The sequence below is a fragment of the Melospiza georgiana genome, chromosome 16, assembly GCF_028018845.1.
Source record: "Melospiza georgiana isolate bMelGeo1 chromosome 16, bMelGeo1.pri, whole genome shotgun sequence".
NCBI lineage: Eukaryota > Metazoa > Chordata > Aves > Passeriformes > Passerellidae > Melospiza > Melospiza georgiana.
Window position 1 is genome coordinate 1,072,615 of NC_080445.1, and position 20,766 is coordinate 1,093,380.

General features: G+C 54.8%; 3 protein-coding genes across 5 annotated transcripts in view; 1 reads left to right on the forward strand and 2 right to left on the reverse strand.

Moving 5' to 3' along the window:
* The window catches only part of GRID2IP (Grid2 interacting protein), a 39,331-nt gene extending 38,355 nt beyond the window's left edge, over nt 1-976 (reverse strand). The window contains exon 1 of the mRNA XM_058035483.1: nt 953-976. The gene's annotated coding sequence lies outside the window, so the exon portion shown is untranslated. The remainder of the gene's footprint in view (nt 1-952) is intronic.
* A 307-nt stretch (nt 977-1,283) lies between these two features.
* ZDHHC4 (zinc finger DHHC-type palmitoyltransferase 4) lies at nt 1,284-11,521 on the forward strand. Of its 3 annotated transcripts, none has more exons than XM_058035649.1 (8): nt 1,284-1,344; nt 2,699-2,927; nt 3,274-3,404; nt 6,853-6,926; nt 8,005-8,183; nt 8,267-8,392; nt 9,727-9,971; nt 10,617-11,521. In XM_058035649.1, the coding sequence occupies exons 3-8, from the start codon at nt 3,282-3,284 to the stop codon at nt 10,899-10,901; spliced, it is 1,032 nt and encodes a 343-aa protein (XP_057891632.1). In that variant the 5' UTR covers nt 1,284-1,344; nt 2,699-2,927; nt 3,274-3,281; the 3' UTR covers nt 10,902-11,521. The 3 variants fall into 3 exon arrangements, with proteins under 3 accessions (XP_057891632.1, XP_057891630.1, XP_057891631.1); XM_058035647.1 differs by lacking the exon at nt 1,284-1,344 and adding an exon at nt 1,530-1,571; XM_058035648.1 differs by lacking the exon at nt 1,284-1,344 and having other exon boundaries at nt 2,608-2,789.
* On the reverse strand, nt 11,420-20,727 carry E4F1 (E4F transcription factor 1). The gene is made up of 16 exons (XM_058035788.1): nt 20,633-20,727; nt 20,262-20,434; nt 19,796-19,935; nt 19,572-19,668; nt 18,749-18,930; nt 18,430-18,550; nt 18,009-18,161; nt 17,364-17,530; nt 16,819-17,046; nt 16,404-16,509; nt 15,675-15,892; nt 14,659-14,857; nt 13,533-13,693; nt 12,745-12,807; nt 12,186-12,599; nt 11,420-12,090 (listed from the first exon to the last, which is right to left on the reverse strand). The coding sequence occupies exons 1-15, from the start codon at nt 20,725-20,727 to the stop codon at nt 12,255-12,257; spliced, it is 2,448 nt and encodes an 815-aa protein (XP_057891771.1). The 3' UTR covers nt 11,420-12,090; nt 12,186-12,254.
* Between the last annotated feature and the right edge of the window lie 39 nt (nt 20,728-20,766).

Genomic DNA, 20,766 nt, shown 5'->3' on the forward strand with positions numbered 1-20,766 from the left:
TTCCTGCTCTCCCTGCTCCTCCCGTCCTCTGCAGCTCCTTTCTGGCAGGTTCTCCTGCGCAAATCTCCTTCTGAGCAGTGCTCCTGGAGCTTTGGGGCATCTGTTCTCCCATACTGACACACACAGCTCCTACAAACTCAGGCATCTCTGTTACTATTCCCTGCCCAAACAGTCAAAACCGCAATTAATTCCCTTTTTCTGTTGTTGTTGTTCAGCCAGTGAGGTAATTGCTTCTTTTCCCTCCATTTTTAACTGACTTGAGCACTTTAAACACAGACAGCGAATTTTAATCCTTGAAAGAGCTGAGTTCTGGGATCCCAAGTGAATGGATGTGCCTTCCATTAAGACCTTCTGCCAGACTTTGGCCAGATGAGAGTTTCTAAGTGATTTTCACAGTGCTTGGACTGAATGAGCTCCATCCCTCTGAGTCTCAGCCCCTGCCCAGCTGTTTGCTGGCTGGCTGTCCTTGAGCACAGCCTGTCAGGGCACCGAGAGTGGCACAGCTCCCCTGCCAGTCCCAATGTGGTTGCTGTCCCTGCAGCTCCTGGCCTGGCTGTGGCACACACAGACCCTGCCTGTCCCCCACAAATAAACTCCCTTGTGCCCACCCCAGCCCCTCCTGTGCCACCAGGCTTGCCAGGTGACATCCAGTGACCCGAGCCAGGCTGTTTCTGTACCCGCAGAAATTCTGCTGTCTCTGTAGGATGAGGAAATGGCTTTTTCCCTCCATCCTCCATCAGGACCCAAGAGCCTTGGGCTGCACTCCAGGACAGCTGTGCCCTGGGAACATTTTGGCTGCATTTCTCCCTCTCATGTCCTGTTCGGTGCACTGGGCTTACCAAGGGAAATAAATAGAGACTCTTCCTGAAACTCAAGCTCCTCTCCTGCCTCCCACCAAGACGAATAATCTCCTCTTTGGCCGAAGCCCCTGGGGCATCCCTGGAACGCTTACCTGTGCTGTCCGAGCTCCGGCCAGCGGCACAGCGGGACCCGGGGCTGGGCAAACCATGCCAGCAGCTCGGGAGCCGGTGGATCGGCGGCACGGCCGGCCCCGGACGGGTTTCTCTGGCAAGTTCCAGGCAGGCCCCGTAACCCGATCGGCCCCGGCGGTTTCAGTTGTCACACAACAGCTCGGAGGGCCGGGCCGGGCTCAGCATCCCGCGCGCTCCCGGCTCAGCCCGGCCGGTGCGGGGACACCGGGGGCACGGTGGGACCGGGCGGATCAGGGCTACCGGGGAACGTGCGCTCACAGCTCGGGGAAAGCAAATTTTATTTTAGAGACTTCACCAAGGGCCACAAGCCCGCCGGAATCTCTGGCGATGGCCGAGGAACGGCACGGGACGGGTGAGAGCAGCGGCAGGACGGAGGCAGCATCAGCCCGCACGGTGCCGATCCGGTGCCGGGGTCCGCGGGCTGGTTTCACCGGTGCTTTACCGCTTCACCGCCGTGCCCCGCTCCCCGCCGGGCCGCGGGCGCTGCCGGGGCCGCCGAGGCGCCGGAGGGCGCTGGAACCGCCGCCAACCCCGAGCGGCGCCGCTTCCGCCGGGCGCGGCTGCTCCGGGCCGGCCCCGGTGAGCCCGGGGCTGCGGCACCGCCCGGGAGGGGAACGGGGCCGGAGGGGATGGGGAACCCTGAAGGGAACGGGGCCGGGAGGGGATGGGGAACCCTGAAGGGAACGGGGCCGGGAGGGGATGGGGAACCCCTGAAGGGAACGGGGCCGGAGGGGATGGGGAACCCCTGAGGGGAACGGGGCCGGAGGGGATGGGGAACCCCTGAAGGGAACGGGGCCGGGAGGGGATGGGGAACCCTGAAGGGAACGGGGCCGGGAGGGGATGGGGAACCCCTGAAGGGAACGGGGCCGGAGGGGATGGGGAACCCCTGAGGGGAAGGGAACGGGGCCGGGAGGGGATGGGGAACCCCTGAGGGGAAGGGAACGGGGCCGGAGGGGATGGGGAACCCCTGAAGGGAACGGGGCCGGGAGCGGCTGGGGAACCCCTGAAGGGAACGGGGCCGGAGGGGATGGGGAACCCCTGAGGGGAACGGGGCCGGGAGGGGATGGGGAACCCCTGAGGGGAACGGGGCCGGAGGGGATGGGGAACCCCTGAGGGGAACGGGGCCGGGAGGGGATGGGGAACCCCTGAGGGGAACGGGGCCGGAGGGGATGGGGAACCCCTGAGGGGAACGGGGCCGGGAGGGGATGGGGAACCCCTGAGGGGAACGGGGCCGGAGGGGATGGGGAACCCCTGAGGGGAAGGGAACGGGGCCGGGAGGGGATGGGGAACCCCTGAGGGGAAGGGAACGGGGCCGGGAGGGGATGGGGAACCCCTGAGGGGAACGGGGCCGGAGGGGATGGGGAACCCCTGAGGGGAACGGGGCCGGGAGGGGATGGGGAACCCCTGAGGGGAACGGGGCCGGAGGGGATGGGGAACCCCTGAGGGGAAGGGAACGGGGCCGGGAGGGGATGGGGAACCCCTGAAGGGAACGGGGCCGGAGGGGATGGGGAACCCCTGAAGGGAACGGGGCCGGAGGGGATGGGGAACCCCTGAGGGGAAGGGAACGGGGCCGGGAGGGGATGGGGAACCCCTGAAGGGAACGGGGCCGGGAGGGGATGGGGAACCCCTGAGGGACCCGGGCAGGGCTCACCTGGAGCACAGGGGGATCCCCAGGGATCTTTTCCCTCTCTGGCACTCCCTTCCAGGAGGGCACAGCCGGGGGATGTCGGGCTGTGCTCCAGGGACCAGGGACAGGAGCAGAGGGAACGGCCTCAGGCTGGGCTGGGGAGGCTCACGGTGGGATATTTCGGAGAATTTCCCCGTGGAAAGGGTGCTCAGGGATTGGAACTGCCCAGGGAGGTTTGGAGTGCCCATCCCTGGAGGTGCCCGAGGATTTCCTGGAGGTGGCACTCAGAACTCTGGGCTGGGGACAAGGTGGGCATCAGGCACAACTGGCACTGCATGGGCTGGGAGGGCTTTTCCAGCCTAAAGGATATGGGGATTCTTGCAAAGAGACATAAAGCTGCCCTCGGTGCTGGCTGCTGCTGGAGGGGCTGCTCCATCCCTGGGCACAGGGGATGCCAGGCTCTGCTGCAGGGTGGCACCCAGGGGTCCAGCAGCCTCTCCTCTCCATTGCAGGGCTCAGGGAATGCCAGGCTCTGCTGCAGGATGACACCCAGGGGTCCAGCAGCCTCTCCTCTCCATTGCAGGGCTCAGGGAATGCCAGGCTCTGCTGCAGGGTGGCACCCAGGGGTCCAGCAGCCTCTCCTCTCCCTTGCAGGGCTCGGCATGGATTTCCTGACGCTGTTCCTGCTGTACCTGTGCTCCCTGCTGGCCGTGGCTGCCCTGCTGTGCCTGATCTCGGGAAGACAGGAGAGCTTCCTCACCAGGAGTGTCACCAGGGCCAGCCAGGTACAGCTCTGCGCTGCCAGGGGAGCCAGAAGCTGCCCTGCTGGCAACCTGCCCTGCTTTGTGTGCTAAAATTAGTGCAACTGCTGTATTTGTTATAAAAAAAAAAACCCAACAAAAGCCAGTGTGTGTGGTCAGAGTGATAATATATTCCATCCTGCTTTAACGCCTGCTCTCAAGGAAGTGAGATAGGAAGTAGAAATGCACTTCTCTGAGATGGTTCAATCCTGCCCAAGCAGGTTGTAAAAATCATTTGGGTCTCCCAGCCCTGCCCGTGCCTGTCTGGGGTGAGGTTGGAGCTTCCCACCATGCCAGAAGTGCCTTCCTCACTAACTCCACAACACATCTCAGAAAAATTAAAGAAGAATCGGGCCCCAGGGATTTGCAGTTTCGTGGTGTTGCTGCTGTCATCAAGAAGAAAAAGGTGGGGGAGGTTTGAGGATTAAAATAGGGAGAGAATTATGAGTGGTGGCAGATATTTGAGGGAAAGCTCTTTAATGTGTGTACTAATGCTGCAGGCTCTTGTTCAGTAAGAAAGAAGCAGGAATGAAGAGCTTTAAAAGAGGATTAAGAATTGGCATTTTATTGTAAAAACGGGGAATTGGGAAAGCATCAGTTCATTTTTCTGTCTGTTGGGCTGTGTCTGAATGAAAAGGGAAAAAAAATGCTGTAATATTTTTGGAAGGTAAAGGATGAGAAAATTATCACTTAAATTGAAAATTATGTTTAATGCTGTTCACAGGAGTTCAGACAGACTTTTTTTATTACTGGCATTATACTTCCTTTTGGTTTATAGACACACTGTGCAGAGAAATTGATTTTTTTCCCCCATATCTTAATAACTGCTGCTATGAAGTGTTTAAACAGCAGCAATTAAATTACTGCTGCGGTATGAAGCCACTGTCTGGGGGAGTCCAATCAATACTTGTGCCTGGGAAATAAATACAAATGAATGTAATCAATATTTTACCTGGGATATGAATACAGGCAATGTTAAATGTAAGGTCACAATAGAAGATAAATGACTTTAAGATAAGGAGCAATGCAAACCCCAGAGTATCAGAAGGGTCTGAAGATCTTAGAGAGCATCCAGAAAATGGACATGGGGTGGTGAAGGGCCTGGAGGAGCAGCTGAGGGCACTTGGCATTAGGCTGCAGAGTGCTGAGGTTTTCTGCAGGCTCTTTTCTGCTGGGTTGTGTTTCATTTTACAGCACAGTTGGGAAAAAAAATCTTCTTTTTGCAAACACTCATCCCTCGAGCCGCCGAGCTGAGACGCACCAGTTCACACCAAAATATTTAGCATCTTCTCAGCTCCACATATGCTTTTTGCCTCCTGGTCTTTCACATCTGAGGCAAGAAGCTCTCACTGCATATTTTCCCTCTGTGTCAGCTAGAAATAGGCACAGCCTCTCTAATTGCTGTGTTGCTATAGAGATGTGTCAGCTCAGAGCAGGCAATTCCTGCTACAGAGATCTGTCAGCTCAGAGCAGGCAATTCCTGCTACAGAGATCTGTCAGAGCAGGCAATTCCTGCTACAGAGATCTGTCAGAGCAGGCAATTCCTGCTATAGGGATCTGTCAGAGCAGGCAATTCCTGCTACAGAGATCTGTCAGAGCAGGCAATTCCTGCTACAGAGATCTGTCAGCTCAGAGCAGGCAATTCCTGCTACAGAGATCTGTCAGAGCAGGCAATTCCTGCTATAGGGATCTGTCAGAGCAGGCAATTCCTGCTATAGAGATCTGTCAGAGCAGGCAATTCCTGCTACAGAGATCTGTCAGAGCAGGCAATTCCTGCTACAGAGATCTGTCAGCTCAGAGCAGGGAATTCCTGCTACAGGGATCTGTCAGCTCAGAGCAGGCAATTCCTGCTACAGGGATCTGTCAGAGCAGGCAATTCTACTATAGGGATCTGTCAGAGCAGGCAATTCCTGCTATAGAGATCTGTCAGAGCAGGCAATTCCTGCCATAGAGATCTGTCAGAGCAGGCAATTCCTGCCATAGAGATCTGTCAGAGCAGACAATTCCTGCCATAGAGATCTGTCAGAGCAGGCAATTCCTGCTACAGGGATCTGTCAGAGCAGGCAATTCCTGCTACAGGGATCTGTCAGCTCAGAGCAGGCAATTCCTGCTACAGAGATCTGTCAGAGCAGGCAATTCCTGCTGCAGAGATCTGTCAGAGCAGGCAATTCCTGCTACAGAGATCTGTCAGCTCAGAGCAGGCAATTCCTGCTGCAGAGATCTCAGCTCAGAGCAGGCAATTCCTGCTATAGGGATCTGTCAGAGCAGGCAATTCCTGCTGCAGAGATCTCAGCTCAGAGCAGGCAATTCCTGCTACAGAGATCTGTCAGAGCAGGCAATTCCTGCTATAGGGATCTGTCAGAGCAGGCAATTCCTGCTACAGAGATCTGTCAGAGCAGGCAATTCCTGCTATAGGGATCTGTCAGAGCAGGCAATTCCTGCTACAGGGATCTGTCAGAGCAGGCAATTCCTGCTACAGAGATCTGTCAGAGCAGGCAATTCCTGTTATAGGGATCTGTCAGAGCAGGCAATTCCTGCTACAGGGATCTGTCAGAGCAGGCAATTCCTGTTATAGGGATCTGTCAGCTCAGAGCAGGCAATTCCTGCTACAGAGATCTCAGCTCAGAGCAGGGAATTCCTCAGGTACAGCCCTGCCTGGGGGACTCACTCCATGGTCAGGGGCAGCTCCTTCTTCAGCTGTGCTTGAAAGGACAGTCAGACCTGGAGCCATGGGCTGGAGCTGCACAAACTGCATTTTTGGGGATCTGGCTGGCTCTTTTTTTCCCCCCCTTTCTTTTCTGGAGGCCACAAGCTTTATCCCTTTGCTTATCTCCCCCCCTGATCTGTCAGATGGGCTGATGGAGCATATTGTAGCTGGGGAATTGCTCAGTTCTATCCCCTGCTTAACCCAGCCCCTCCCCACACCCAGCCTAAGCTCCTTAGAACTTTCACACATTAACCCAGATATGTTTGTTTGGGCCTGGGGGGAGTGTGGAACCCCTGTGGAAAACCCCAGCAGCATTCCTGCCTCTCTTCCTCCTTCGTGGAGAGGGGGCTCAGGCGTGGGAGCTGCCCAGGGAGGTTTGGGGTCCCCATCCCTGGAGGTGTCCCAGGAACACCTGGAGGTGGCACCCAGAGCTCTGGGCTGGGACAAGGTGGGCACAGGGCACAGGTTGGGATCCAGGAGATGGAAGGGCTTGTGCAGCCTTCTGTGATTCTGTGTTATGGCAGGGCTTCATGGTCTTGAAGGTCTCCTCCCCCACCTTTGATTCTCCTGAAAAGGAGCCTCCTCCCCAGTGCTGGGGCTGTGCAGGTCCACAGCTGAGGGAGGAGGGTTGTACTTCAATCTGAGCCTGCCCCGAGGCAGCAGGGATGGTCAGGTAACATTTCCTGCCATTTCCTACGTTCCCTGCCATTTCCTTCATTTCCTCAGGTGCTGTCACTGCTGATCCCCAGCCAGCTGCAGAGGGTGGCACAGCGGGCACTGCACAGGCTCTTCCACACAAGGTATTGCACTTTTGTGCCTTTGGAATTATTTTCTTCTCTTATTTCTGGTTACTGTTGGGATTCCTGCCACCAGAGCTCTAGTATTATCCTTAGGAATTCTGTCTCCATTGGGGATGCCTGCCAGGATTGATTCCTGGTTCCCTTTGAGGTTTGCCACGCTGCTGCCTCTGCCTTCCTCGCCCATTGTTTGGAGGGTGGAGCCCTGAAATGTTGGAACATATTGACAGACGTTGATAATGTGGCTCAGTAGCAGATGTTGGTGGCACTGGTGGGATCCTGCATCCCACAGGAATCACCACAGCCTCTGTGGCAGCTGCAGATGGAGCCAGACAGACTCATCTCCATCCTCTGCCTGCAATCCCATTAGTGCCAGCCCAGCAGGCTGGCTGTCCGGGTGGCTGGGGGGAAGCTGCAGAGCAGCCTGCTGGATTCAGGTGCATCCTGTGTGTCTGTGAACTCGGGTGCCTCAGGAAGGGTTCAAACACCTTTTCTCTGGGGACAGCAGCTCGCTGTGCCTGTGACTGCAGGGCTGCAGGTCTGCAGCTGTGCTGGGAGTGCTGGGCTGGCTTGGTGCCTGTTCTGCTGATGCCCTGCTCTAACACAGCCTGAGACAGAGAGGTGGCACTGCCAGGGTGCTGGGGGCACTGGGGATCTCCACATACCCTGGAACTGGTGCTCACTGCCCACCTCCTGCCACCCTTACTTCCTACCAGCTATTATTGCAGAGTTTTAAAGATTATTTTCTTTGCTTTCAGAGCAGAATGTTTTGTGGCCTATTGCTGTGGCATATTTTGTCAGCAGCAAGTGATTATAGGACTTTGTACTGACAGGGGGAAAAATCCAAAGTACATGTGAATAAAGCAGGGAATTGAGCTGACGTATTTAAAGGAGCATATGTGGGAAGAAGAGAAGGAGAAGGCAGTGGATGGAGAAAACACTATTAATATGCAATCCAAGCTGGCCTGAAAACCTAAAAGAGGTGTCTCCTTGCATTTGGGAAGTCTTTGATCACCTCTGGGCGTACTTGACCTGTTAATCAGGATGCTGGGTATTAAGCAGCCTGTCCCTTTGCTGGCAGGAGCCGTTTGTTTGTGGTGCTGCACGTGGCCCTGCAGGCTGCAGTGTTTGGGGAGTACACCTGGGAGGTGTTTGTGTACTGCAGGGAGCTGCAGTTCCACCTGCTGCTGCTGCTGCTGCCCTACCTGCTGCTGGCTGGCAACCTGGGCTGCCTCCTGCTCTGCTCGCGGGCCAACCCTGGTGAGATCACACCCTGCTCCCTGAAAACACAAAAACCTGCTGCAAATCCCACGGTTTAGTTCTTTTTCCTGTCTCTCTGGCAGGTACAGTGACCAAATCCAACGCTGCATCCCTGGCTAAGGTTTATGCCTACGATGGGGTGTTGTTCCAGAGAGGCCTCGTGTGTCCCACGTGCACCCTGGAGAAACCAGCCAGGTCCAAGCACTGCAGTAAGGATCTGAGATTCCTTGATAACCATGGCACTAAGAGCTTCCCAAGGGAATTCTGCCCCAGGAGCTGCAGTTCCCCCCACAGCTGTTCTGTTACCAGCTCAGGGCTCACAGGGCTGGGTTTGTGTTCCTGAGGTCCCAGGTCACAGCTGCATTTGCCCATCCCTGGAGCTGGTTGGGTGCTGTTGCTTCTCACAGAAATTACCAGTTCTGAGGGATAATTCAGGGTCAGGAACAGCTGATAACAGAAATTGTCACCTGTCAGGACCTCAGATCAGGATTTTCTGTTTCACAGTCACAGAACCCTGTACTGGTTTGGGCTGGAGGGATCTTTAAAGCCCATCTCATGTCACCCCCCACACCTTCCACTAGCCCAGAGTGCTCCAAGCCCTGCCAGCCTGACTGGAACCCTGCCAGGGATGAGAAGCCCACCACCTCATTTTACCATCTAAAATAAAGGTGGGAGCTCCAATCTCTGCCTTTCAGGTGCTTTGCCAGGCAGTGCTGTCAGAGAAACCAAAGCCTTGGAGCTGCAGTCTTGGTGAATAAAAGAGGAAATGGAATATGTTGTTTTGCTTAGGATCCACAATTGAATTTATTTGCTTCAAAAGCTGCCAGCTAAACCCTGACTGCAACTCCCACATATTTCCAGCTTAAAAAACACCTAAAGATCCACCTGCTTACTTAAAAACCAAGTGCCAAGAGCTCAGAATCTCTGCTGGTCAGAGAGACTCTGAGATATGTACAAGCCTCTTTCTCCAGCCTGGCAGTTGAAGGAGTCAGGATTCCTCTGTTCTTGTTCTCAAGGTTGTTTATTATTTCTTATCTGTAACATTCCTTCTCCAACCTGCCATAGGTCTGTCTGGCAGGTTGGGTTGAGGCACAGTGGTGTCATCTTTTATACTAAAAACTACGTGTGCATTATTTACCATAACTTCCCAATACCTATCACCTGTGTTAGACAGTGAGCTTCTGCCTTAAACCAATCCCAAAGTGCCAGCATCACCCAGAAGATGGGGGCTAGGATGGAGAAAGAAGGACAGGGTACACCCAAATTCCTCCATTTTGGGACCCCTAGCCCCCATTCTAAAAATTTAAAAATCTATTTTTCACCCTGTGACACGCTAACTATTATTCTACTTAAACTTTCTTGACTGTAATTCTTTATATAAAGGTGGTAATTTTCTCCCTGGGTCAGAATCAAAGGCACGGGGGCCTGGGGCTCTGTGCCGAGGTCCCTGAGCCCCCCGGGCAGGGCTGGAGCCCTCCAGGGCGCTCGGAGGAGTTCCTGGCTTCTGACCCCTGGGCTCTCCTTTTGCCTCTGCCTCCCGGAGGCGTGTGCAGGGCGTGTGTGCACCGCTTCGACCACCACTGCGTGTGGGTGAACAACTGCATCGGGGCTGGCAACGCGGGGCTGTTCCTGCTCTACCTGCTGTCCCTGACGGCCACCGCGGGCGCCGTGGCCGCTGTCACTGCTGCCCTGCTCGTGCGGGTGCTGCTGCTCTCCAGCGCCCTGCACGGCACCCACCTGGATGCCCAGGGCCAGGAGCGGCCCGTGGGGATCCCCGTCCTCGTCCAGGTCAGTGCTGTGCCACGTCCTGGCTGCTGCTCTGCTGTCAGGAGCTGTGTTCTGTTCCTCCAGCACGGGGGCGGACTCAGGGTTGGGACAGACTGCAGGGTTTGGGGACAGGCTGCAGGGTTGGGACAGGCTGCAGGGTTGGGGCAGACTGCAGGGTTGGGGACAGGCTGCAGGGTTGGGGCAGACTGCAGGGTTTGGGACAGACTGCAGGGTTGGGGACAGACTGCAGGGTTGGGGACAGACTGCAGGGTTGGGGACAGGCTGCAGGGTGTTGGGCAGGCTGCAGGGTGTTTTAGCTGTTTTATAACTAGATTTAGAAAGCTGCCACTGCTGAATCCTTCAGAAATGGGGGGTTTTTCTCACAGCACCTCCCATCCTACAGGTTCCTGTCTCCAGGATCTGTCACTCAGTTCATATGTGGTTCATAGAGAAGGAATTTCCATCCCAATGACTACCTGATGTAGTAAGGTTTAGGAAACAGCTGAGAGTCCCTGAGGTACCTTTGTGGAGGTGTTAAAGCAGGACAGCCCACAGAATGCAGATACAGTTCCACGTGCACATGGATGTGCATTCCAGCTGGGGCTGTGCAGTGCCCATGGGATTCAACCCTCCCACATTTTAATTTACCTTTCTCTTTCTCTGCAGCACCTTTTCTTGACTTTCCCCAGGATTGTCTTCATGCTGGGCTTTGTCATCCTGCTCACCCTGGTGCTGGGGGGATATTGCTCCTTCAGTCTGTATTTGGCCCTCACCAACCAGACCACCAACGAATGGTGCAAATCCCGAAGATTTGGGGGCTCCCCCCCTGTCCCCTCACAGCCTCATGACAGACCCCTCGTCTACAGAAACATTTATTCCAAAGGGATCTGGAGGAACTTAAAGGAAATCTTTAACCCTCCTATGACGTTGGAAAGGAAGAAGAAAACATGAAGATATCCTTGTTTCTCTGGGCATTTTAAAATGTTTTCTAAGACTTCAGTTCAGCAGTGGGCTTGGCTGCCCCAGGCAGACTATGGAACAAGATTCTGGAACTGCAGATTTGGAACAAGATTACTGCAGAATTCACATTGGTGCCTCATTGGAGCTCCCTCCCTCAGTGAGACTCGAGGCCAGCTCAGTCCTGGCCCCTGTAGAAGGATTTGGTTCATCTTCCCAAGGTGAATCTTTCTCTCTGGGAAGGGCTAACACAGAGCTCCTGTGAATTTTGAGGAAGCAGCATCTTTTTCTATCTTTCTTAGGGAAACAATTAAGCCATGACTGTGAACAATGACTGCAATAGGCTGTGTGTATTTAGCTGCAAGAATGATTTCTGGCAGGATCTTACCTGCAGAAACCATGTCCTGCTGCAGCTTTGGAGCACTAACTTCAGGAAGGAAATTAAAGTGTCCCTGTTCACCTCTCCTTCCAGAAATTCTTCTGAGTATAACAGAAGAGAAATTGGAAAAAAATGTAGTAAGAACTTTAAATAACTTTATTTTTAAAAATGTATTTATTTACATGCCAAATCTGTACAATATGCAATTAAAAATCCAAATACGGTTTAAAAAAAACCAAATTCCTATACAATATGGCTTTCCAGCCCCCAGGCTGGCTCTCAGAGCAGCCTGGCTGGCATTGCAGGGTACAATGATGCATTCACAGACCAGTACATAAGGCTACTTGTCCAGGATACCAAAGAAAGGAGAAATACTGCAGTACCGTGCCTTGGGAGGCCTGAAGGAGTGAGGTTAAAGGCATGAGAGTGTTTCCGTGGTGCTCAACACACACCACAACTCCTTAGGTTTGGTTTTCTCAACTTGTTTTAAATGCATATATTGAAAAAAATCCCTTGTGAGACCCCACATACTTGCTACACTTTCTGAATCCTTTTAAAAGCCAGACCACTGCCGTCCCAGTGGTGGGCAGAGTGGGCTGATTCCCAAAGGATCTTCCTTCATTCGAGGCTGCTGTACAGAATACTGAGTGCCACTTGTGACCTGTCAGTCTCCTCAGGGTGACCAGGCCAAGGCTTTAACTCCTGGAATTGGTTTTAGACTGAGAACACCTCGGACCTGCCCTGTCCTATCCCATTTTAGACCTGCACTATCCCATTTTAGACCTGTGCTATCCCGTTTCAGACCTGTCCCGTCCCGTTTCAGACCTGTCCCATTTCAGACCTGTCCCATCCCGTTTCAGAGCTGTCCTGTTTCAGAGCTGTCCTGTCCCGTTTCAGACCTGCGCTGCCCCATGAGTGTCCCCTGGCTGCGTGGGCAGGCCCAGCGCCCAGGAGAGCACTCCCACCCCTCACACAATCACAGTCTGCACCTCCACGTCCCCCTCCTGCGAGGCGATGACGAACTCGCCGGTGTGCTCCATGATCTCGATGTCCTCAGACGCCACCATGGTGACGGTGGCCTCCTGCGCGGCCAGGCCGCCGTCGGTGGCCAGCACGGCGCCGTCGCCGATGGCCGAGGCCAGGGTCATGGCCACCTGCTCGGTGAGGCTCTCGGGGGTGGCGATGGTGATGGTGTCGGCGGCGTCGGCGCCCGCGCCGCCCTCGGCCACCGTCACGTTCTGCACGATGATCTGGTGGCCCGAGTTGGCCTGGTTCACGATCTGCTGCACCACCTTCATGATGTGGCTGTCCACCTGCCAGGGACAGGGGCTGCAGTTACTGACAGAGTTAAGGGCAGTTGTCACTGCTCGTGTCACCCCTGGGGCAGTGACAGGAGCAGCTCTGCTCCAGCTGTGCACCCAGCACAGACTCTGCAATGTGCCACCCCTCCTGCCTTACCTCATGTCTTGTTCCCTCTATTATTTCAGTAGCTTCACTGGTCTCCATGTCTTCGGTAGAAGTCTGGAAGACAAAATAAGATTATTCTCTTTTTAGGTTCTTATAAAAAGAATTTTATCACCAAGATATAATTCACTAATCTTTTACACAAGTCTTTGTGCTCCCCTCACATGCAGTAGCTGCTCCAAAGATAACTCCTTGACATTCCCTCCCAATCCCATTATCAGGAACTACTTAAAATGAATGCACAATGTTTACAAATAACTGAAAGAGAAAGTCCTCCCTCAGCAGGATTTGGCCACGCAGCAGATTTTTCTCTTACTGGAGAAGAACTATGGCAGCACTCAATAACTGAGCTGTGTTACCCTGCTGGGATGAGAGCTGGCTCTGTGTGACAGAGGGGAGAAAGTGAAATGCAGAATTCATTGCTTTTGGCAGCCTCTGTTAGAAACAACACAGATTATCTGGGACAAAGTAAGATAAACAGAAATGGGAGAAAATAGGAGGGAAAGTTGAAGCAAGCTTGTGAGGACTTAAAATCTGGTGTGGTCAGAAGTTCTCAGGCTCAGCCTCCTGGCGCACACAGCACTTTGGGAGGGTGGGGAAGCTCCAAGTGCTTTCCCTCCAAACAAGGCTGATCCCACTGGCTCCTGGGGCCGTGCAGGCAGGGCAGGGCCTGTTTTACCTTCTCCCAAAAGCCTGGAGCAGGAACATGAACAAGTGCAGGGTTTTCCCTGACCAAAGCCTGTGCTCAGTTCCCGGTGGGCAGGCTGGCTGCCCCTTCTCACCTCGATGATGTACTCCTGGGTGTCTGCCACCACTGAGGAGAACTCCACCAGAACCGTGTGCGGGTCTTCTGAAAGGACTGTGGCTGCCAAGTTGTCAGCAGACTGACTCTCCTCTGACACCATCACTTCTTCCACCTCCTTCATAGCAAGGAGGCAGCCACCTGCAGGGAATTCCAGAAAAACATCACTGTTTGTGTCCATCTCCAGTAGCAGCTGAAGGTGCTTTGCAGCACCAGCAAGGGGATGCCATGGACGAGTGACCAGTGGCACTTGAGGGGCTCTTGGCCCACCAGGACAGGCATAGGAACAGCCCAGGAGAGTCCCTGTGACACCAGGAGCAGAGCAGCTCTCCAGTGCAATTCCAAACATGGGTAAATGCAGGTGGTAAAACCACTCAGGGTATCCAAGCCATGTGTGAAGAATATACAGGAAGAATTTGGGTATATTTTAAATCATTGATCTTTTCTGCTGATACATCTCAGTACCTCCTACAAAAGTCCATTTTTCCTCCAGTAAACTTGTATTATTCCTTTGGAATAACACCGTCAGCACTACCTGAAGAAGTCTGGAAATGCCTGCTTAGGAGCTAAAGGAGCAGCAAGCCCAGTGCAACTAATCCCACCAAACCAGATTATTGCTGAGAACTTTACTCAGACATTTCCTTCCCAGAACATGCCCACTTCCATGTGAGTCATTAAATCCACAGAATGACCATGTTGGAAGAGACCTTAAAGATCACAGAGTCGAACCTATGCCCTACACCTCAACTAAACCATGGCACTGAGTGCCACATCCAGGCTTGTCATAAACACATCCAGGGAGGTGACTCCACCACCTCCTGGGCAGGCCATTCCATTTCTTTCTGTAAAAATAATCTGATATCCAACCTGTATTTCCCTTGGTGCAGCTTGAGCCTGTGTCCTGTGGTTCTGTGAAGTGTGTGAGATGCACCCTCAGCACCACTCCCAGCCTGCCCAGCTCAGGCCCAGGGCAGCCCAGCCCTGCTCACCTTTGGTTCTGAGGTGCCTGCTGAGGGTGCCCTGCTCACCTTTGGTTCTGAGGTGCCTGCTGAGGGTGCCCTGCTCACCTTTGGTTCTGAGGTGCCTGCTGAGGGTGCCCTGCTCACCTTTGGTTCTGAGGTGCCTGTTGAGGGTGCCGTGCTCGGCGAAGCCGCGGCCGCACTTGTAGCACTTGAAGGGCTTCTCGCCGGTGTGGTGGCGGATGTGGCGCACCAGGGAGCCCTTCTCCCGGAAGCCCCGGCTGCAGTACTGGCACACGTAGGGCTTGTCCTCCAGGTGGGTACGGAAATGCACCTGCTGGGCGTTCTGCACGCACAGGGAGGCAAGGCAAGCGCTCAGAAAGGACACGGCCAACTCACAGATGTGAGGTTTTGCTCCCAGGGTGCAACTCAGCATCTTTTATAGGATGATTTTCTTGGGTGGTGGTTTAGGAATGGTACTTCCCAAGCCAGTGCTCACACCATGACTCTCCAAACCGTGAGGCACTCACTTGTTCCCCTCTCCCTCTCCCCCTCCCCTCACAGTGGGCTGGAGAGAATTGGAGGCACAAAAGGTGAAGATCGTGGACTGAAATAGGAACAATTTACAGAAACAGAAATAAGATAAAAAACCACTACTGGTGACAGAGAGTGAGGAAGAGGTGAGCAACTCACCTGCCCTGATAACAGAGAGAAGGAACCCCTTACACTCATACCAGAATGTTCTAGACATGCACCCTCCTGGCTACTGCAAAAATCAACCTCATCCTGGCCAGAACCAGGACACTGTTATCACATATTTGTTCCACACATGAAGGAACAGTTTCTTCAGAAATGTGATGGTTTTACAAAGACTGTTCTTTTGCCCACTAAACCAAAACGTCTTTCTGGAGTTTCAGCTCACAGAATCACTGCATGGTTTAGGTTGGAAAGAACCTTAGGGAACATCTTATTCCACCCCCCTGCCATGGCAGGGACACCTTCCACTGTCCCAGGCTGCTCCAAGCCCTGCCCAACCTGACCTTGGACACTGGCAAGGATGGAGCAGCCACAGGTTCTCTGAGCTCTAAGAGACAGATGAGCTCTTTGAGGAGCAAAGCCCTGGGGAGGCAGTGAGGGGTTGGTGAGGTGAGGCTGGGGCTCACCTTTGTCTTGTAGCGCTTGCCGCACTTGGGGCAGGCGTAGGGCCGCTCGTCCGAGTGCACGCGCCGGTGCCCCTTGACGTGGGCGATGGTTTTGTAGAGCTTGCCACACTCCCCGCAGCGGAAGCGCCGCTCGTTCACGTGCACCTCCTGGTGCTTCTTCAGCAGGTAGCCCTTGGTGAACTCCTTGCCACACTCCTCGCACTTGAAAGGTTTGTACTCTAGAGGGACACAGAGAAAAAGGTGTGGTTGATCAGGGTATCCTGCAGCACAAGGATGTGGTACGGGTGGAACTGAATTGTCACAAAAGCGACCTGGAGAAGGGGAGGAATTGTATTGTCACCAAGTGTGTGGGCTTTCACAGAATCCCAGAATAGCTGGGGTGCAAAGGGACCTCTGGTGATCATCCAGTGCAGCCCCCTGGAGCAGGTGACACAGGAACGTGTCCACAGCTCTGCCACCCTCATTGCAAAGAGGTTCTTCCTCATGTTAACATGGATTTTGTTGTGTTTTGATTTCTGGGCACTGCTCCTCATCCTGTCACTAAACAGAGTCTGGCACCATCCTCTGACATCCCTGGGAAGGATTTGTATGGATTGATGGGATCCCCTCTCAGCCTTCCCTTCTCCAGACTGACCAGAGCCAGGTCCTGCAGTCTCTCCTCATCAGAGCAGCTGTACCCAGCTGAGGTCACTGAGCTTGTGTCACACAGCAGCCCCAGCAGCCCTTTACCTGTGTGACTTTTGCTGTGAGCTTCCAGGGCAGCAACTTCATTGAAGGCTTCATTACAGTGAGAGCAAACGTAACGTTTGTACCCGTTGGTTCCTTCTGCAGGTGTCTGCTGGAGAGAAAATGGGAAAACTGCTTTTCTATTTTTGTACTGGTGTGTCCAGTTAGGATTGCTACCCAAATTCCCAATTAAACACTCCAGCTTTGACAGGAAAGAGATCTCCGTTGTGAAAGAGACAGCACATGTGTGAAGGAACATTTCCCTTAAATCACACCTGCACAATGTAACTCTAAAACCTGACACAAAGCCACAGGCACAGGCAGACACACAAGGACAACATGAGGACAACAGCTGCCCACACCCAAATACAGACAAGGAAAGTTAAAAAATTAATGTGCTGATGGAATACAAACATACAGACTCTGCTCCTTCCAGTTTAACACACTGCTCCACACACGGCTCCTCTTCTACTTCCATCCCTTTGTTCTCCAGCTCTTCTGGAGCTGCTGCCACAGGTTCATCCGGCTTCGGCACCTCCTCCAGAGCCACCCTCTCGATGACAATCCCCGAATTCCTCATGGCCTGCCTCAGCAGGTTCTCACTGTTCACTTCCCCCTCGCAGGGCAGCTCCTTGGGATGCGGCTGCTGCAGGAACAAAGAGAAGTTGGGCACAGCAAACCCACAGTGTCCTACAGCAACACTGCTGCGAGTGCCACTCTGTCTGGGTGTGCTGTGCTATGGGGCTGAAAGATCAGCCAGGGAATACCTTGGGCTGAGGAGGAGGATGAGGTGGATCTGTACTCTGACAACCCAAGGGATGACAAGCCCAGAAGGAAACCAACCAAAGGAAGCCCTTCGTTCCACACTCAGATTTACTGCCAGTACCCCAGACACCTCTGCTCTGAGGTGAAACATTCTTTGTGTAAAACACACGGAGGGTGTTTGAAGCAAACAACACTCACATCTGCCTCCAGGGGCTTTGCATCCACCATGGGCAGTCCCTGCATCTGCACATGGACCTCATGGAGCACGTTGCCTTTTGCATCTGTCACGAAGTGGATGACAGGGGAGGCCTCGATGGATTCGCTCGCTATGGAGGACACTGTGTCTGCGGTGGAGCTGCAGGGTCCTGCAAGAAATGAACCTGCAAGAAATGAAGGGGTGGGGAAATGCACCCCTCAGCAACTCCCTGTGCCCTAAAAATCTGCCTTGGAGCACAAGGTGCCTGTTAACACCACCTTTGTTACAGATTCTCAAACATTCTTGAGTTCACACCTGGCTTTGAGGTAATAACTTTGCTTTATAAATTACTTTTTTGTGGTATAAAAAACATAAATTCAAAACCATAAGATTATTTCTTATCATCGAATGGTTTGGGTTGGAAGGGATCTTGCAGGTCATCCAGTTCCACCTCCTGCTATGGGCAGGGACACTTTCCACCATCCCAGGCTGCTCCAAGCCCTGTCCAACCTGGCCTTGGACACTGCCAGGGATCCAGGGGCAGGCACAGCTGCTCTGGGCACCTGTGCCAGAAGGAATTTCTATTCCAAGTGCTGGGAGGGTTTGGCTTTATCAGACAGGAGGCAGGTCTTGGCAGCACCACTGACCTGGTGGCAGATCATCTTTGTTGACAACTATTTCTTTGGTCATGTTGAAGCGGATTTTTTCAGTGCAAGGTGTCAGAGATTTAAGGTGCCGAGTCAAAGCTCCCGATTCCCGGAAGCTTTTCCCACATTTCTTGCATGTGTAAGGTCTTTCATCTGGAAATGACAAGAATCAAAACAACCATTTGAAAGCCAGCACTGTGTGGATCAGCTCTGTGTGACGGGCTGAAGAACACGTTCAGCTTTCTACAGCACACGACTGTGCCTATCCCAGAACCTTCCACTGCCTCCCAGCACCCCAAATGCTGAGGAGCTCAATGGTCTCAGCAAAACATGGGAAGCAGCAAGGAATTCCTCTGGAAGGCAAAAGGATAGCCACAGACAGCTCCAGTGACAAGGAGCTCTTCTTTGGGAGAACTCTTACCCGTGTGCCGCCGATGGTGCCGGATCAGAGACCCCTTTGTCCTAAAGGAAGTCCCACAGAGTTTACACTCATAGTCCTTCTTGCTGCTGTGGGTGATCATGTGAGCTTTGAGGATGCTGGCCTAGGGAAAGAATTTCCAAATAGTTTAAAGATTTTACATTTTAGCTGTAAAGAACAACAAGGCTCCTTGTGAAAGCAGAACTTCCCTCTGGGAAGGGCAGGCAGTAAAGCACACTGCTACTGAGTCTAGGGAGCTCTTATAAGGTTCACAGCCAGCCTAAAAGGCTCCCTAGCCCACAACAGCAGAGGGGATACTCACAGTTTTAAAGGTCTTCTGGCACAGCTCACACACGTATCGCCCCTCCTTGTTCACCTGCAGCTTGACCTTGGTCAGCTCGCTGGAAGCGTCCTGCTCCTCACTGACCTCCCCATCCACGTGGCCATTCGGGTTCTCAAACACATGGTCCCCTGCTACAATGACCTCTTTGATGTGCCCACTGCCTGGGAAAAGGTGGGGACACAGTTGGCTTCTTTACAGGACAACAAACCATCATCTGCTGTCTCAGCATGTCATGCACGAAGAAGGAGAAAAGATATTTTAAACCTGCCACTTGAATCTTTGCAACCTTCTCATTATGGCAGCATAAAATGGGCACTTCTGGAACAGAGCTTAACATCTAATTTGTATTAATTGGTTGTATTAATTAGGCTGAAGGAGGGTAGGTTTACAATAGATATTGCAAAGGAATTGTTCCCTGGGAGGGTGGGCAGGCCCTGGCACAGGGTGCCCAGAGCAGCTGTGGCTGCCCCTGGATCCCTGGCAGTGCCCAAGGCCAGGCTGGACAGGGCTTGGAGCACCCTGGGACAGTGGAAGGTGTCCCTAAACATGGCAGGGGTGGCACTAGGTGGGCTTTGAGGGCCCTCCCAACCCAGCCCATCCCATGACCATTCCATGGCCCTGATGGGGGAGGATTGCAGGGCTGGCCCAGGGCTGCCTCCCAGAGCTCTGCAGGAACAGCCCCAAATCCCAGTGACACAGACGTGTCACCCACCCAACCACGACCCAAAGCCATCAGAAGAGGTCACAGATGAGGGAACAGCTACCAGACCCCCCGGGCACACCAAGGCACCCCAGAGCTCACCTACGATGGCCGAGGCGTCGCTGATCTCCTCTGCTATGGAAGATGCTTCGACAACAATGTGAGCAACAGTGATGGACTCCTCGACAGCAGGAACCACCTGCTGGCACAGAGCACCTTTCAGCAGGCAGGTCCTGCTTGCCCGAGCACGCTGCTCCCTCCCCTCCAACCCAACAGACCGTAGCATCCCAATCATTTCCAGCCCCGCCTGGAGAGGCCGCGGTCACCTTTTGTCCTTCGTGGCCCAGGAGCCCGGCGAGCGGGTCGGGAGGGCGCTGGCAGCCCTTCTGCAGCTTGTGCTGCACGAACTCCTGCAGGGAGCTGAACTCCGACTGGCAGCGCCCGCACTTGTGCACGTCATCCTCGTCTGCGGGGAAAGCTCCGTCAGCGGGGCGGGACACGGGACACGGGACACGGGACAGGCCCGAGGCACCGGGCGTTCGGTGCGTCCCCGCTCCCTGCCCCGGGATCCCGTCCCAGCAGCCCCCCAGCCCCTCCCGGCACCGGCATACACCACCCGGCCCCGCCGCTCCGCCCGGGGGATGCGGGAGGGGAGCGGGGAGACCCCGGCCGAGGCACACCGAGACCGTCCGCCTCCCGCCCCGCTGGCGGCACCGGGCCGGCCCCCTCACCCAGCGGGCCGCGCCGCCCCCAGGCCTGGCAGCGCCGGCCGGGGCGCCGTGAGGGCGGTACCTTGCTCGCCGAAGGGCGGCTGGAGGCCGATGAGGGCGGCGGGGGGCGCGGGGGGCCCGGAGCCCGCGGCGGCCGCGCCCCGGCCCGGCCCGGCCGCTTCTGCCGTAAGCGCAGCCGGCCCCGCGCCCGTTGCCATCGCGGCCCCCGTGTCGCAACGCGCCGCAAGATGGCGGCTTTACGGCCGTGTCGTCATAACAACGGGACGGGGCTCGGCGGGGAACGCGCCCACCGCGCGGAGGTTCCGGGAGCCGGCGGGCGGTGTCGGAGCACGGTCCCTCCCCTGCCCCCGGTGACCGCCGAGCCCTGAGCCCCGGCGGAGCGGAGCCCGAGCAGTTCCCGAGGAGTTACCGCGGAGTTGCCCAACGCATTACCGAACGAGCGCCGGGGCGCCCTGGCCAATAGCAGCGCGCGGGGGGCGGGCCCTCGGGCCGGGCGGCCAATGAGAGCGCGGCGCGCCAGGCGCCATCGGCGGCGACGCGCGGGAGGACGGCGGGGGGGGACACCG